General features: G+C 48.1%; 1 protein-coding gene across 1 annotated transcript; it reads left to right on the top strand.

Annotated features, from left to right (window-relative positions):
- The first annotated feature begins 2,815 nt into the window (after positions 1 to 2,815).
- LOC149445500 (uncharacterized) lies at positions 2,816 to 8,320 on the top strand. The gene is made up of 2 exons (XM_089653789.1): positions 2,816 to 3,050; positions 5,069 to 8,320. Exons 1-2 carry the CDS (start codon positions 2,816 to 2,818, stop codon positions 6,253 to 6,255), a joined length of 1,422 nt encoding a protein of 473 aa, XP_089509915.1. The 3' UTR covers positions 6,256 to 8,320.
- Positions 8,321 to 15,341: the final 7,021 nt, after the last annotated feature.

Raw genomic sequence — 15,341 nt, 5'->3', positions numbered from 1 at the left:
TACTAAACCTCACCCTGGAGATCATCTACCTGCTGACCGGAGAGGTGAGGAGGATTCTGGGAGGTCACATGACATCACTCTTATCTCTATTAATAAAACACAGACCTGACCAGAGAAGTGAGGAGGATTCTGGGAGGTCACATGACATCACTCTTATCTCTATTAATAAAAACACTGACCTGACTGGAGAGATGAGGAGGATTCTGGGAGGTCACATGACATCACTCTTATCTCTATTAATAAAACACAGACCTGACCGGAGAGGTGAGGAGGATTCTGGGAGGTCACATGACATCACTCTGATCTCTATTAATAAAAACACTGACCTGACCGGAGAGGTGAGGAGGATTCTGGGAGTCTAACATGATATTCCTATTGGTTCCTCAATACAGAGATTTGCTCTTCTGAAGTCAGGTGATCATATGACCATCACAGTGCCTCCATGTGACTCCCTAAACCCTGAGAGACACAACATGCAGAAGATTCTAGAAGTCACCAAGAAGATGATGGAGCTGCTGACAGGAGAGGTGAGCGGTGCCGGGAATTCTGGGACATTCTCCAGTAACAGACAAGGGATGTGTCTGGATGGTGACTGTATCATTGTGTGTGTCAGGTTCCTATAAGGTGTCAGGGTGTCACTGTCTATTTCTCCATGGAGGAGTGGGAGTATTTAGAAGGACACATCACCCCCCACCCTTCCCATCACCGATAAGAAGACACTTTAGAGGGACGGAGCTTCTAGAACATGGACTTGTGGACATAATGTGTGGATTTTTTATGTGATGCCACAATATTGAAGCTCATGTTTTACAGATGATATTTTCTCTCATTCTCTTGGTTTAGGGTGAAGATCTGATGTATATAAAAGTTGAGGTGAAAGCAGAAGAAGAAGAGGCGTATGTGAGGGATGATCAGCAGTCTATGGAGGAGGATGGAATAACGGGGACATTTATAGAGGAGGACACTCCTACAGAGATCAGCACAGGTGGGTCATGAACACTAAATCCATTCCTCCACCCATACTGCTCACTGATTGGTCCAGAGTAGGGCGGGGACTGGGTGATATCAGCCTGTAATCCCCTGGTCACTTTCCTGAGCTGTGTTCCCCGTCCTGTATTCCTGGATTTCTCTCGGATAATCTTCCTTCTCTGTGCTGCAGACACAATTTATGTATCTAGACTGGATTTATGGAGGTTCTGGGGTTCAGCTGGCAGAAATATGTTAATTTTCACCATAGATGTCTGTGGACATAGACATGTCCAAGATCTCTGACAGAACATTTCTCCCAGGGTTCCTTGCTCTGTTGTCTGCTGGCTGTGCCGGGTGGAGGGATATGTCTGTATAGTCTCAGACCCAAGTCACTGAGTGCAGTCTCAGGAGATGGGAGGCAGCGGTGTGGTTATAAACTTTCCATATATCCAGTGCAATGACTGGCCTCAGGTGATACACAGAGATGAAACAAATCCTCCTACATACGTTATACCTTTTTATCTTCAGCCCTCTCTTCTCTACATCTGTTCAAAGTCCAGAATTTATACAGCTTGTCTGAGAAGTCAGAAAAAAAGGAGCAGAGAGCTGGTCACATTCTGCAGAGCTCAGTAAAGTGAGCTCTGAGAGATGATTGGAGGGAAGGGACACACCCCCTTCACACAGGAACATAGCTGAGGCTGTCAATCACAGGCTGTGAGCTGGAGTTCCTCCCTTATCATACTTTTTCTCTTGGTGTCAGGAAGACTTGTCAGAAGTGACTCATGCTGATTGTATAGGAAGGAGACAGCAGACAGAAATGACACTTTGTGCTCTGGACTGAGACAAGTACACACTGTAGAGGGATATGCTTTGTTCATATTCCATGTCTGAGGGTTACAACCACTGTAAGTGATCTCTGATTACTAAACACCAATTTGATGTGATCCTTACACTATTTATTAGTGTGGCCCCCCTTGTCCTGAATAGAGGTACTATGTGGGTTTAGTTTGTGGCTGGGCTGTACTTGGCTCAGGCTGATTGTATAGTTCTTCACTTGGTTTCTCCCTAAGTTTAGGTTGTCTTGTGATGTCTCACTGTGGCCAGTAGATGTCACTGCTATCACTGGACATAGGATGAGATTTCACCAACCAAACTAAAGGGATATTAGACCACAAATGTCCCATATTGCAGCTTACCAATCATTGGGTGTGGCGGCTGCATTCCTTTTCTTTGGCTTTTTTCCGTTTTCTCCTGGTGATCTGGCCAGTAACACACCTTCTGTATTAGAGTGCCCCCACCGTGGAGACAGCAGCATGGTCAGTCTGGGGGGAGGGGAGTGTTAGATGTATTAGCAGATATAAAAACAGTAACTAATTGAAGCCAAACTCCAGATCACACTTCATAATCACTTACATCAAACTGTTTTTTTTTCCTTTTGGGATAAAAGTTTCACATGAATGAATAAAAGCTGCTCGTTGTAAGCCCCCTGTCAGTGGTAAGTGGTCTGCCTCATCCCTGGAACTGATACATTCTGCTGTAGAGTTTTTATAAAACAGATTTACTGGCTAGATCACCAGATGAATATAGAAGAAAACTAACGCAGCCATCACATCTCAGAATCGGTAAGCTGCAATATAATAAATGTTTTCTTTGTGTTTAATATGGATTAAGTTAATGTTTATATTTTCTTCAGCCAATCCAGTAGGAGGTTTATGCCTCTGGAGCATGCTGGGGCAGGAAATAAATATTAGGGACAGGCCATGTGCTCTTTCCATGGGCTGAGGTCTAGGGAGGTGCTGCTGGATGGCGCTCTGCTGTTAGGCCCAATAGCCTGTTTTGGGACCTAATGTGTGAAGTGGTCCTGAAGCTGTCCTGTCTGGTCTGGAGGAAGCTGTACCAAGGAGGAGACCCTGGGGAGGAGAGAGCCATGAAGAAGGCTGGTCTCTCAGAAGGACCCGGGTCTCACTTGGAGGATGCACTGACATTTGGGAACAAGCTTACAGAGTCATTCAGTCGACTTAAAGGTTCTGACACTGTGAGGCTGGACATTGATCTGCAGAGTCTGTCAGTGATCTGTCATGGTATCTGGGTCCCCTAACCCCCACCTCCCCAACCCTTCTAAATAAAACTTTAAAAAGACAAAAGTGATTGGTGCCCAATATCCTTTCTCAGTTCCCGTATTTTACACATGGACTTGGCCCTGGGGTGAGCACCCCTGACCTTTGGAGGTGCCATCCTGCCTTTGGGGTGTCAGAGGGGTTCTACATTCATATTGCACATTACATAGTACTGACCTCTATACTATACATATTTGTTGTATGTTAGAGTCCTGACCCCTGCACTATATACTCTGTTGTACATTACATCCTCCTGACCCCTGCACTATATACTCTATGTTGTACATTACATACTCCTGCCCCCTGCACTATATACTCTCTTTTGTACATTACATACTCCTGACCCCTGCACTATATACTCTATGTTGTACATTACATACTCCTGCCCCCTGCACTATATACTCTCTATTGTACATTACATACTCCTGACCCCTGCACTATATACTCTATGTTGTACATTACATACTCCTGACCCTTGCACTATATACTCCATGTTGTACATTACATACTCCTGACCCCTGCACTATATACTCTATGTTGTACATTACATCCTCCTGACCCCTGCACTATATACTCTATGTTGTACATTACATACTCCTGACCACTGCACTATATACTCTATGTTGTACATTACATACTCCTGCCCCCTGCACTATATACTCTCTATTGTACATTACATACTCCTGACCGCTGCACTATATACTCTATGTTGTACATTACATAGTCCTGACCCCTGCACTATATACTCTATGTTGTACATTACATAGTCCTGACCCCTGCACTATATACTCTATGTTGTACATTACATACTCCTGACCCCTGCACTATATACTCTATGTTGTACATTACATACTCCTGACCCCTGCACTATATACTCTCTATTGTACATTACATACTCCTGACCCCTGCACTATATACTCTATGTTGTACATTACATACTCCTGACCCCTGCACTATATACTCCATGTTGTACATTACATACTCCTGACCCCTGCACTATATACTCTATGTTGTACATTACATTCTCCTGACCCCTGCACTATATACTCTATGTTGTACATTACATACTCCTGCCCCCTGCACTATATACTCTATATTGTACATTACATCCTCCTGACCCCTGCACTATATTCTCTATGTTGTACATTACATACTCCTGACCCCTGCACTATATACTCTATGTTGTACATTACATACTCCTGACCACTGCACTATATACTCTATGTTGTACATTACATACTCCTGCCCCCTGCACTATATACTCTAATGTACATTACATCCTCCTGACCCCTGCACTATATACTCTATGTTGTACATTACATCCTCCTGACCCCTGCACTATATACTCTCTATTGTACATTACATACTCCTGACCCCTGCACTATATACTCTATGTTGTACATTACATCCTCCTGACCACTGCATCATATACTCTGTTGTACATTACATCCTCCTGACCACTGCACTATATACTCTGTTGTACATTACATCCTCCTGACCACTGCACTATATACTCTTATGTACATTACATCCTCCTGACCCCTGCACTATGTACTCTATGTTGTACATTACATACTCCTGACCCCTGCACTATATACTCTATGTTGTACATTACATACTCCTGACCCCTGCACTATGTACTCTATGTTGTACATTATATACTTCTGACCCCTGCACTATATACTCTGTGTTATGCATTACATACTCCTGACCCCTGATAGAGGGGGTGGGGACCCTCGTCCTATAATCCCCTCATCACTGTCCCTCCTATAAAAGACAGTTCTGGTTGTTTCCTCACTCTCTGACTAAGGTCCATGAATAAAGAAATGACCTGGTAGGAGATCAGAGGAGCCATTTCCTAGTTCCCTTGAGGGTGGAATTGTAAGCTCCTCAGAGACCAAGCTGCCTGATGTGGGCGGAGTCCTGGTTTGGGGGAACCAATCAGCTCCTGTCTAGTAATCCTCTTTGTCTTTGTATTTTAGTCCATGGCCGGGAGATGAGGAAAACCTCAGAGGATTGTCTCACTTTGTCTCCAGACTGGAAAGTAGAAGATGAGGACATCACACAGTATAGTCCAGGAGAAAACCCGGCTCCCTCCATTGTCCATCCGGCACCACCCAGTGTAGATGGACCATCGGATTCCTCGTATCCTGAGGAACCTCAGACTGTGCGGGACCGGGCCGGCCTTCCAACAGGGAAGAGCTTTCCCTGTAGTGAGTGCGGGAAGGTTTTTCATCATAAATTCCTTGTTATTAGGCATCAAAGGTCTCACACGGGGGAAAAACCATATTCCTGTCCTGAGTGCGGGAAAAGTTTTTCTCAAAAGTCCCATCTTGTCAGACATCAGAGATCTCACACTGGGGAGAAGCCACTTTCCTGTTCTGTGTGCGGGAAATGTTTTTCAGAGAAGTCCAGTCTCCACAAACATCAGAGATATCACACAGGGGAGAAGCCGTATTCCTGTCCTGAGTGCGGAAAGTGTTTTTCAGAGAAGTTCAATCTTTACAGGCATCAGAGATCTCATACAGGGGAGAAGCCATATTCCTGTCCTGAGTGTGGGAAATGTTTTTCACTTAAGTCCAGTCTTTACACACATCAGAGATCTCACTCAGGGGAGAAGCCGTATTCCTGTCCTGAGTGTGAGAAATGTTTTTCAGTGAAGTCCGATCTTTCCATACATCAGAGATCCCACACAGGAGAGAAGCCATATTCCTGTCCTGAGTGTGGGAAATGTTTTTCACATAAGTCCAATCTTTACAGCCATCAGAGATCTCACACAGAAGAACCTCAGACTCTGCAGAACCAGGCCGGCCTTCCAACAGAGAAGAGGTTCCCCTGTAATGAGTGCGGGAAGGGTTTCCGGTGTAAATCAGAGCTTAATGCGCATAAAAGATTTCACACGGGGGAGAAGCTGTATTCCTGTCCTGAGTGCGGGAAATGTTTTTCAAGGAAGCCCAATCTTCACAGCCATCAGAGATCTCACACAGGTGAGAAGCCGTATTCTTGTTCTGAGTGCAGGAAATATTTTTCAAGGAAGTCCTATCTTTACAAACATCAGAGATATCACACGGGGGAGAAGCCACATTCCTGTCCTGAGTGCGGGAAATGTTTTTCACAGAAGTCCAATCTTTACAAGCATCAGAGATCTCACACGGGGGAAAAGCCATAATCTTGTTCTGAGTGCGGGAAATATTTTACAAGGAAGTCCAGTCTTTACAAGCATCAGAGATCTCATACAGGGGAGAAAGCATATTCTTGTCCTGAGTGTGGGAAATGTTTTTCAGTGAAGTCCCATCTTTATACACACCAGAGATCCCACACAGGGGAACAGACATATTCCTGTTCTGAGTGCGGGAAATGTTTTTCACAGCAGTCCCATCTTTCCAGACATCAGAGATCCCACACAGGAGAGAAGCCACTTTCCTGTCCTGAGTGAGGGAAATGTTCCTCACTGAAGTCCTGTCTTCCTGTACATCAGGGATCCCACACAACCCTGGAGGTGTATTAGTGCCTTGAGTGCGGGAAATGTCTTCTAGATGAATGTTGCTGGACATCCCAGCTCTCATGTGGGGAAGAAGCACACCCAGATATACACCTCAGATATACTCCATGGCTGATCCTTATCATGGAAGAAACAGTTCATTAGGAGATCAGAGGTCCCCAAAGACATGGATGAAGTGTGGGACCGGGTCGGCCATTGATGGCAGGAGAAGAATAAAAATGGAGTCATTGGCTGAGTCTATAAATTGTTGAATGAATGGACCGGCATTCACCCAGACGTGACCAGTTTGGTCCATACTTGAAGGAGAAGTTCCCCTTTTCCGGCAGAATTTCCCTCCCATAATACACAGAAGCGTTCTCTGATGCCGTCTCTGGCCCGGCCGTCCAGATGGGCTTTCCTCTCCCCTCATCCACAAGACCATCACTTGTCTGTCAGTTTATTGGAACAGATTTTCAGATTGCACATTTCCTGTCCATGATATCTCAGCATTCACTTCCTGTAGGCCACTTCCCAGAAGTCTTCACTTCCTTGTTGCATCACAGAAAGGGGTGTGACAGGGCGTGTTCACCACTCTGGACCACACCTCCCTCATTATAATACCTTCCTATACAGTCTGATTGGACAATCTCCTTTAGATCTCCCACCAGCTATGTAGTACAAGGGCAGACAAAGTCCAGGGCAATGAAATGTGTGTACCCCATTATAAATGTGCAAAGAAAGCAAATAAAAAATGGCAAACGCATGTAAACGCATAAAACACAGAGAGTGATAAAAGTGATGATATAACCGATGAGAAAACAAATAATAGGAAAAATGCAGCCCAACTAAATGTGTAGAACTTCCTATAAATGTGCAAAGAAAACAAGAAAAATACAAACTGGCAAACGCATAAAACACAATGAGTGATAAAACTGGATAAAGTGCAATAAACCTCAACTTCCCTTGTCCATACACAGCTTCATAATCCATCGTTCCCCTTTAAACGTCATAAATACTATAAACGCATGTAAACGCATACACATAAAACTAATAGAAACAAACACAGAATCCATAAAAGTCCCGAATTATCTAGTGAGAGATTTCTGTCTTCCAAGTATTGTGTCCTGTGACATGCACACGCCATGAATGCTCAATACATAGTTGCTGACGTGCCCCACACACGGTGCGTTTCAGGCCCCATTCACACCCAGAGTAGAGGGAACGCAGGTTTTTTGACACACATAGGGCAGCCCATTAATTGCAATGGGCTGTGCTACATGGCAGAGTAGCTCATGGGACATTTTGGCGGGGTGCGTGTTGAATATTTTTTACTGCGTGTGTAGTGATGTGATCATTTCTTTGCCCATTTTCCAGTGTATGCTTCTGTTATGCAGTGTTTGTTTTGCCCTTTTCCAATATGGCTCCTATGCTCTCTGTGCACTGAGGATGAGGTCATCAGAGAGAGCACTTGTGGAAGAGAGAGGTGTGGATTTCCTGCAGAGAGAGATCAGACTGTCAGTGTTGCAGCCTCCCCTCACTGAGACATGCAGAAAACACTGTTAATGCTTTAATGTTCCTGTGTGGAAGATACTTTATGTTGGATGGTCACTGAATGTGATTTCTTCAATACATGGACTGTCATATACAATGCTGTGTGGATTACTGTCTATGTGGATGATACATTTCTCAGTTGGGATTTCACTTGTTATCCACAAGCCCCAATTGAGTGGAGGCACTAGTGCTTGTTAGAGATCTTGTCCTGATCACACAGATTATATAAAGACTCTGCTCCTGAATTTTATACAGGTGGGGCCATCATACCCCAGTAGCCACAAAAATTGTACAAAGAGCGCTACACGTGTTTTGCTCGATTTGTCACTTGTTTTTTCATGCGGTAAAATATGTTCTTGTTTCTGTGCTGGGTGTGCCGTTACCAATTAATGACACTGAAAGGACAAATAGGTCATTTTAGGTGTATAAAGAGTCTGTACACTATACCATCTGATTGTACAATCTTCTTTAGATTTACAAAAACGATATAATAGGAGGACCTTCCATCTATCCGATCAGGCTGGCCCTTGCACTACATCAGGGGTGTCCTGGGGGCTGCATGTGGCCCCAGGGAATTTAGCATGCAGCCTGAGCCCATCTGGGGTAGCCAGGCAATGCACGTGGGGAGAGATCCTGGGGATGCTGTGAAGAAAATGTTGATGGGTGAAAGGTGTGTACCAATGAGGTCAGTGCAGGATCTGTGTCCTAATGAGATCAGCTGGTAATCTACTTCCTGGTCTTACTGGTTCCTCTGTCCTCTGTCTACATTCCAGGAAGTGAAAACGATTTCTAAGACATTGATCAAAGACTAAGGTAAGGCCTTGTTCTCCAGACCAGAGACATCTTGTATATTTGTGCAGTGAGGCACATGAATGGTGTATTGGTACACAGGGGGGATGGATTCTAGAAACAAAGGTGACCTTAGCCTGTAATTTTTATTAAACCTACTAATAGCTGCTGCCACTTAACTTATACCATAAAGTATGTGCTCAAATTATTATAAATAGCGAAGCGCTATATCAATATATTAAAAAATAAATAACTAAATATGAACAACATAATGGTGCGCAGTGAAAAATATGAATTATTAATAATATACAGTGAACCAATCTCTAAATAAAGTGAACACTCAAATGTGATGGTGGTTATACTCAATATTAATAGTTGTAATCCATAAAAAAACAAAATTCATTGGTGAATAGTGATTATACTCAATAATATTAATTATAATCCATAAAATATAAATAAAACAAAATTCATTGGTGAAATATCAAAATATAAAGTCCATGCAAAACGTGATGGTGCCCACGTGATCTTCACTCTAGTGGAGAAACAAACACCGATCCCCAAATGGCAGCAATGCCCGCTCACCTCAACACCCTGACCCACACAGGGCTAAAAGGCTATAATTGACAGTGTCAGGTCCTCTGGATTCCACTTCTCATGACAGGGACCATAGGATATAATAAACAATTCCTCCTCTATAAGCCGCACCTTATCCACTCCACCACCGCTCAGGGTAATATGTATGAGATACAAAGCAAAAAGCCTTCCATTGTGCAGTATTTTATTAAATAAAACCAAACAAAACAATTCACATTGCACTCACATGTGTATCCAGTTCAAAAATGCCTGTCACCACTTCCTATGGGTGTACTGCATGGTAACTGGGTATACCAAGATGGCCACTGCAAGTGGAAATGTGTCAACTCGCACCGGAAATGACGTACCAACGCGTTGTCACGTCCCTCGTGACTTCTTGTCAGGGATCACGGCGCCGGAATCCTGCATCACGGCGCCGTCCCCCCGCGCATGCGCACTGGCGGCGAGCCGCGGCTGACAGGACGCCGCGCATGCGCAGTAGAGAGTCGAGGGCGCGCCTCAGGCGTCCAATGACAGCCGGAGGCGCGTCCCAGCCAGCCAATGACAGTGCAGGGCGCACTATTTAAAGATGCCCTGCACTGTCACCCATTGCCGCAAGGTCTTATGTGATCCTGGATACCTGCTCCTGTTCTGTGACCCTGTTTTCAACCCTGACTACGCTGCCTGCCCCTGTGTTTGACCCGGCTTGTCCTGACTACTCTGCCTGCTCCTGCGTTTTGACTCGGATATCCTGACTATTCTACGGACTGATTTACCTGGCTGACCCTGCATGTGACCTGACTACTCCTTGCCCGCTGATTTGGTACCCCGCTTACCCCCCACGGAACCACTATCCGTGCCACCCTGCTGGGGCCGTCATCCGCCTCATATCTGGCTCTCCCGGTACCTACACGCATCCCCGGAGGCCTTCCCAGCCGCTGGTGGGCCCGCCCAGAGGTCGTGACCTGGCCCGGGACTGTTTCAAGTCCATCCCCACCATCAGGGGCCCTGGTGAAGGCACAGCCCGGGCTTAGACCCCACGCTCTGGGTTGGTCAATCAGTTGGCAGCCGGAAGGCTCCGCCTGGCGGATCATAACAGTACCTTGCGGCCATGACAGAGCCAGGAGGTGGACCGGCGTCCCTAGAGGATATTTGCCAGCACCTGGCAACTTTGACCCAGGCCTTCCAGAACTTCCACAGTCGCTGCGCCCGACTGGAAGACTGCATGGAGACATTAGCCCCCCAGACTCCCCCTGCTCAGAGTCCCGCGTCTGGGGAACCTCCCGCTACCCCGACATCCGGAGCGGTTGCCACACCCTTAGCTCCTGAGCCCCGCGTTCCCCTGCCGGAACGGTTCCGTGGTGACCGGAGCCGCTTCCGAGCCTTCCGGAATGCTTGCACACTATATTTTGACTTGCAGCCCCGCACATTCTCCTCCGAGACCATCAGGGTGGGGTTTATAGTCTCTCTCCTTCAGGATGAGCCCCAGGATTGGGCTCACCGTCTGATGGAGAGGCGTGACCCCCAGCTTGACTCCGTGACCAAGTTCTTTCAGGCCATGGCAGTATTGTATGACGACCCTCAGCGGGCTGCCTCCGCAGAGGCTACTCTATACTCGCTGCGGCAGGGCCGCCGGGCAGCCGAAGAATACGCGTCCGACTTTAGGCGATGCATGGGAGACACCAGATGGAACGATGCGGCCTTATGTCACCAGTTCCGCATCGGGCTGTCTGAGTCTCTCAAGGACGAACTAGCACGAGTAGGCCTACCAGACTCCCTGGAAAGACTGATTGAGTTGGCCATCCAGATTGACCGTAGGTTAAGGGAACGTCGGCTGGAAAGGAGCAACCAGGGTCAAAGGGTGGCATGGATCCCACCGAGAGACACAGCACCAACCCCAGGGAACCATCCCCGAGGCACGGAATCGGGGGACAACCCGGAACCCATGCAGCTGGGACTGGCCCGTTCCCACTTGTCGGTCGAGGAACGTCAAAGGAGACGAGCGCTGAACCTATGCCTGTACTGCGGGGAAGCTGGTCACCAGGTGCGCTCCTGTCCTGCAAAGATGAGTAAGTCCGCTTCCTTTTCTTTTACTTTACCCGCAGGAAGGGATGATCAGTCCAATTACCTGGCCATACCTGTGTCTTTGCAGCTCCCGGGAAGAACACTATCGGTGACCGCAATCGTTGACTCTGGAGCTTGTAGTTGCTTTGTCGACCTGACTTTTGCCCACCGGCAAAAAATACCACTGCAGACCAAAGAAAGGGGGTTCAACATCTTCTTGGCAGACGGCTCCAGTATAAAATCAGGGGTGGTGGACCAGGAGACACCACCCATTTTTACCACAATAGCAGACCATCACCAGGAGTTCCTCCGTTTGGATGCCATCGCATCACCCCTATTTCCAGTCATTCTGGGGCTCCCTTGGCTGCGGGCCCATAACCCCCAGATTGACTGGGAAAGGGGAACGATTCAATTTAGGTCACCCTACTGTTTGAATCACTGCCAGGTCACGGGATCCGTGGGTCCCCGGTTCCTCCTGTGCTTGGACGGTGATGCCAATCTATCCCAGACTATTCCCCCGGCCTACCATGACTTCTTGGACGTTTTCAGTAAGCGGGGGGCTGACGTTCTTCCCCCACACCGTTCTTACGATTGTCCTATAGACCTCCTACCCGGATCTGAGATCTCGTTCGGCCGGATCTTTCCCTTGTCAGAAACGGAATCGGGTGTACTGAGGGAATATATTGACGAGAACCTGCGGAAGGGGTTTATTCGTCCTTCCACATCCCCAGCCGGGGCCGGGCTGTTCTTCGTAGAGAAGAAGGACAAATCGTTACGGCCCTGCATAGACTACCGTGATCTAAACAAGATAACAGTAAAGAACCGTTATCCCTTACCGTTAGTCCCCGAGCTCCTCCAGAGATTGAAATCGGCAATGATATTCACTAAACTAGACCTGCGGGGGGCCTATAACCTTGTCCGTATCAGGGAGGGGGATGAGTGGAAGACGGCCTTCCGTACGAGATTTGGTCACTACGAATATCTAATGATGCCATTCGGGCTCTGTAATGCACCGGCAACCTTCCAGCATTTCATCAACGATGTTTTTCGTGATTTCCTCGATGTCTTTGTAGTAGTTTATTTGGATGACATCCTAATTTTCTCCCCTTCACTGGAGGTTCATCGAGGTCACGTAGTACGGGTATTAGAACGGTTGCGTCAACACGGGTTATACGCCAAGGCAGAAAAGTGCTGTTTCGAACAGCGCGAAATCACGTTCTTGGGACTGGTTCTCTCTCCCGCGGGGGTCGCGATGGATCCCCAGAAAGTCACGGCGATCTTAGATTGGCCAATACCCGCCGACAAAAAGGGGGTACAGCGTTTCATCGGCTTTTCCAATTTTTATAGAAAGTTTGTTAGGAACTTCTCCGGTCTGGTCTCCCCGATCACGCAACTGACGAAACAAGGGGTCCGTTTTAAGTGGACTTCCGAAGCCCAGACGGCATTCGAGAAGCTCAAAAAATTATTCACGTCTGCGCCCATCCTCTGCCATCCGGATACTTCCCTCCCATATGTCTTGGAAGTGGATGCCTCTGAGAACGCGGTAGGAGCGGTTCTGTTCCAAAGAAATGGAACCAAGGAACTACTGCACCCCGTGGCGTTCTTCTCCAGGAAGTTGACGCCGGCTGAACGTAACTATGACATTGGAGATCGGGAGCTCCTGGCCATCAAATCCGCTCTAGAAGAATGGAGGTACTTACTGGAAGGAGCCACACACCCAATCCTAGTCTTCACTGATCACAAGAACCTGGAATATTTAAGAACAGCGAAACGACTGAGACCTCGCCAGGCAAGATGGGCTCTTTTCTTCTCGCGATTCACTCTCCATATTACGTACCGACCCGGTACTAAGAACACAAAACCAGACGCTCTGTCCCGCATGTTTGAGGACCCCGATGACACAGTGGCACCTGACACCATCTTACCTTCCGGAAGTTTCCTTGCTCTACAAACAGAACTTCGTTCCAGACTCCTCGACGCTTCTACAGGACTACCAGTTCCGTCGGGGTCACCCCTCCTGAACCACGGCGGGCTGTTTTGGAAGGAAGACCGGATCATGGTCCCTGAAGAGGTGCGAACCCTGGTCCTAGGGCACTGCCACGACCATCGAATGGCAGGTCACTTCGGGGTTGCGAAAACTCTGGAACTACTACGGCGCTCGTTCTGGTGGCCGAACATGAATAAGGACTGCGAGCGTTACGTCCAGACCTGCTCCACCTGTCAAAGGAACAAGCCCTCCAGGAGCCGGGCATGGGGATTGTTACGTCCATTACCAATACCCAAGCGGGCCTGGCAAATGATTGCCATGGACTTTGTGGTCGAACTCCCACCATCCCAAGGCTACACAGCAATAATGGTGGTCGTGGACCGCTTCTCAAAGATGGCACATTTTATACCCCTGGAGAAAACCCCATCGGCACCTGAAACGGCACGGATCTTCATTAAGGAAGTAGTCAGGCTTCATGGGGTCCCCGAAGATATAGTGTCAGATCGGGGAGTCCAATTCACCTCCAGGTTCTGGAACTCCTTGTGTAAAGCACTAGGAATCAAGCTGTCGCTTTCATCCGCCTACCACCCGCAGACCAACGGCCAAACCGAGAGGACCAACCAAACGCTGGAACAATACCTGCGATGTTACACGTCCTACCTTCAGGATGACTGGTTGACGTTGTTGCCGTCCGCAGAATTCGCGTACAACAACTCGAGTCACTCTGCAACGGGGCAATCCCCGTTCTTCGCCAATTACGGGTATCATCCCACATTTCTCCCTGACCTGATGCCTGAAAACCCGGTACCGGCATCTCAGGACGTCTTAAACTTCTTCTCTGTCAATAACAAGACAATTCAGGAAGCCATCGCCAAAGCCCAAGGGGACAGCAAGAGGGCGTTCGACAGGAAAAGAAGAGGAGAATTACTGCTTCAACCAGGGGATCGGGTATGGCTGTCAACGACCAACTTGAAGATGCTGCATCCTTCGAGGAAGCTGGGACCCAAGTACATTGGCCCATTTCCGGTAAAGCGTGTAGTCAACAAGGTGGCCTACGAGCTTGAGCTTCCGCAGACCTTCAGGGTACATCCTGTGTTCCATGTGTCTCTCCTGAAGCCATCCAGACCGGATCCTTTCCCGGACCGTGAGTCCAGACCTCCCGAGGCAATCTCCGTAGATGACCAGGAGGAATACGAAGTGGAGACTATCCTCAGTTGCCGACGGAGGGGGAACCAGACCCAGTTCCTGATAAAATGGAAGGGTTATGGCCCTGAGGAGAACTCATGGGAACCCGCCCAGAACATTCACGCTCCCCGGCTCATCCGGGAATTTTTTCGTGGACACCCGCGGTGGAGAGATCAGTGGGGCTCCCGGAGGGTGCCCATTGGGGGGGGGGCAGTGTCAGGGATCACGGCGCCGGAATCCTGCATCACGGCGCCGTCCCCCCGCGCATGCGCACTGGCGGCGAGCCGCGGCTGACAGGACGCCGCGCATGCGCAGTAGAGAGTCGAGGGCGCGCCTCAGGCGTCCAATGACAGCCGGAGGCGCGTCCCAGCCAGCCAATGACAGTGCAGGGCGCACTATTTAAAGATGCCCTGCACTGTCACCCATTGCCGCAAGGTCTTATGTGATCCTGGATACCTGCTCCTGTTCTGTGACCCTGTTTTCAACCCTGACTACGCTGCCTGCCCCTGTGTTTGACCCGGCTTGTCCTGACTACTCTGCCTGCTCCTGCGTTTTGACTCGGATATCCTGACTATTCTACGGACTGATTTACCTGGCTGACCCTGCATGTGACCTGACTACTCCT

This window comes from Staurois parvus, unplaced genomic scaffold (assembly GCF_062004578.1).
Source record: "Staurois parvus isolate SC_StPar_1 unplaced genomic scaffold, SC_StPar_1.0 ptg000720l, whole genome shotgun sequence".
In the NCBI taxonomy this organism is placed as follows: domain Eukaryota; kingdom Metazoa; phylum Chordata; class Amphibia; order Anura; family Ranidae; genus Staurois; species Staurois parvus.
This window is presented reverse-complemented; position numbering and strand designations above follow the sequence as displayed.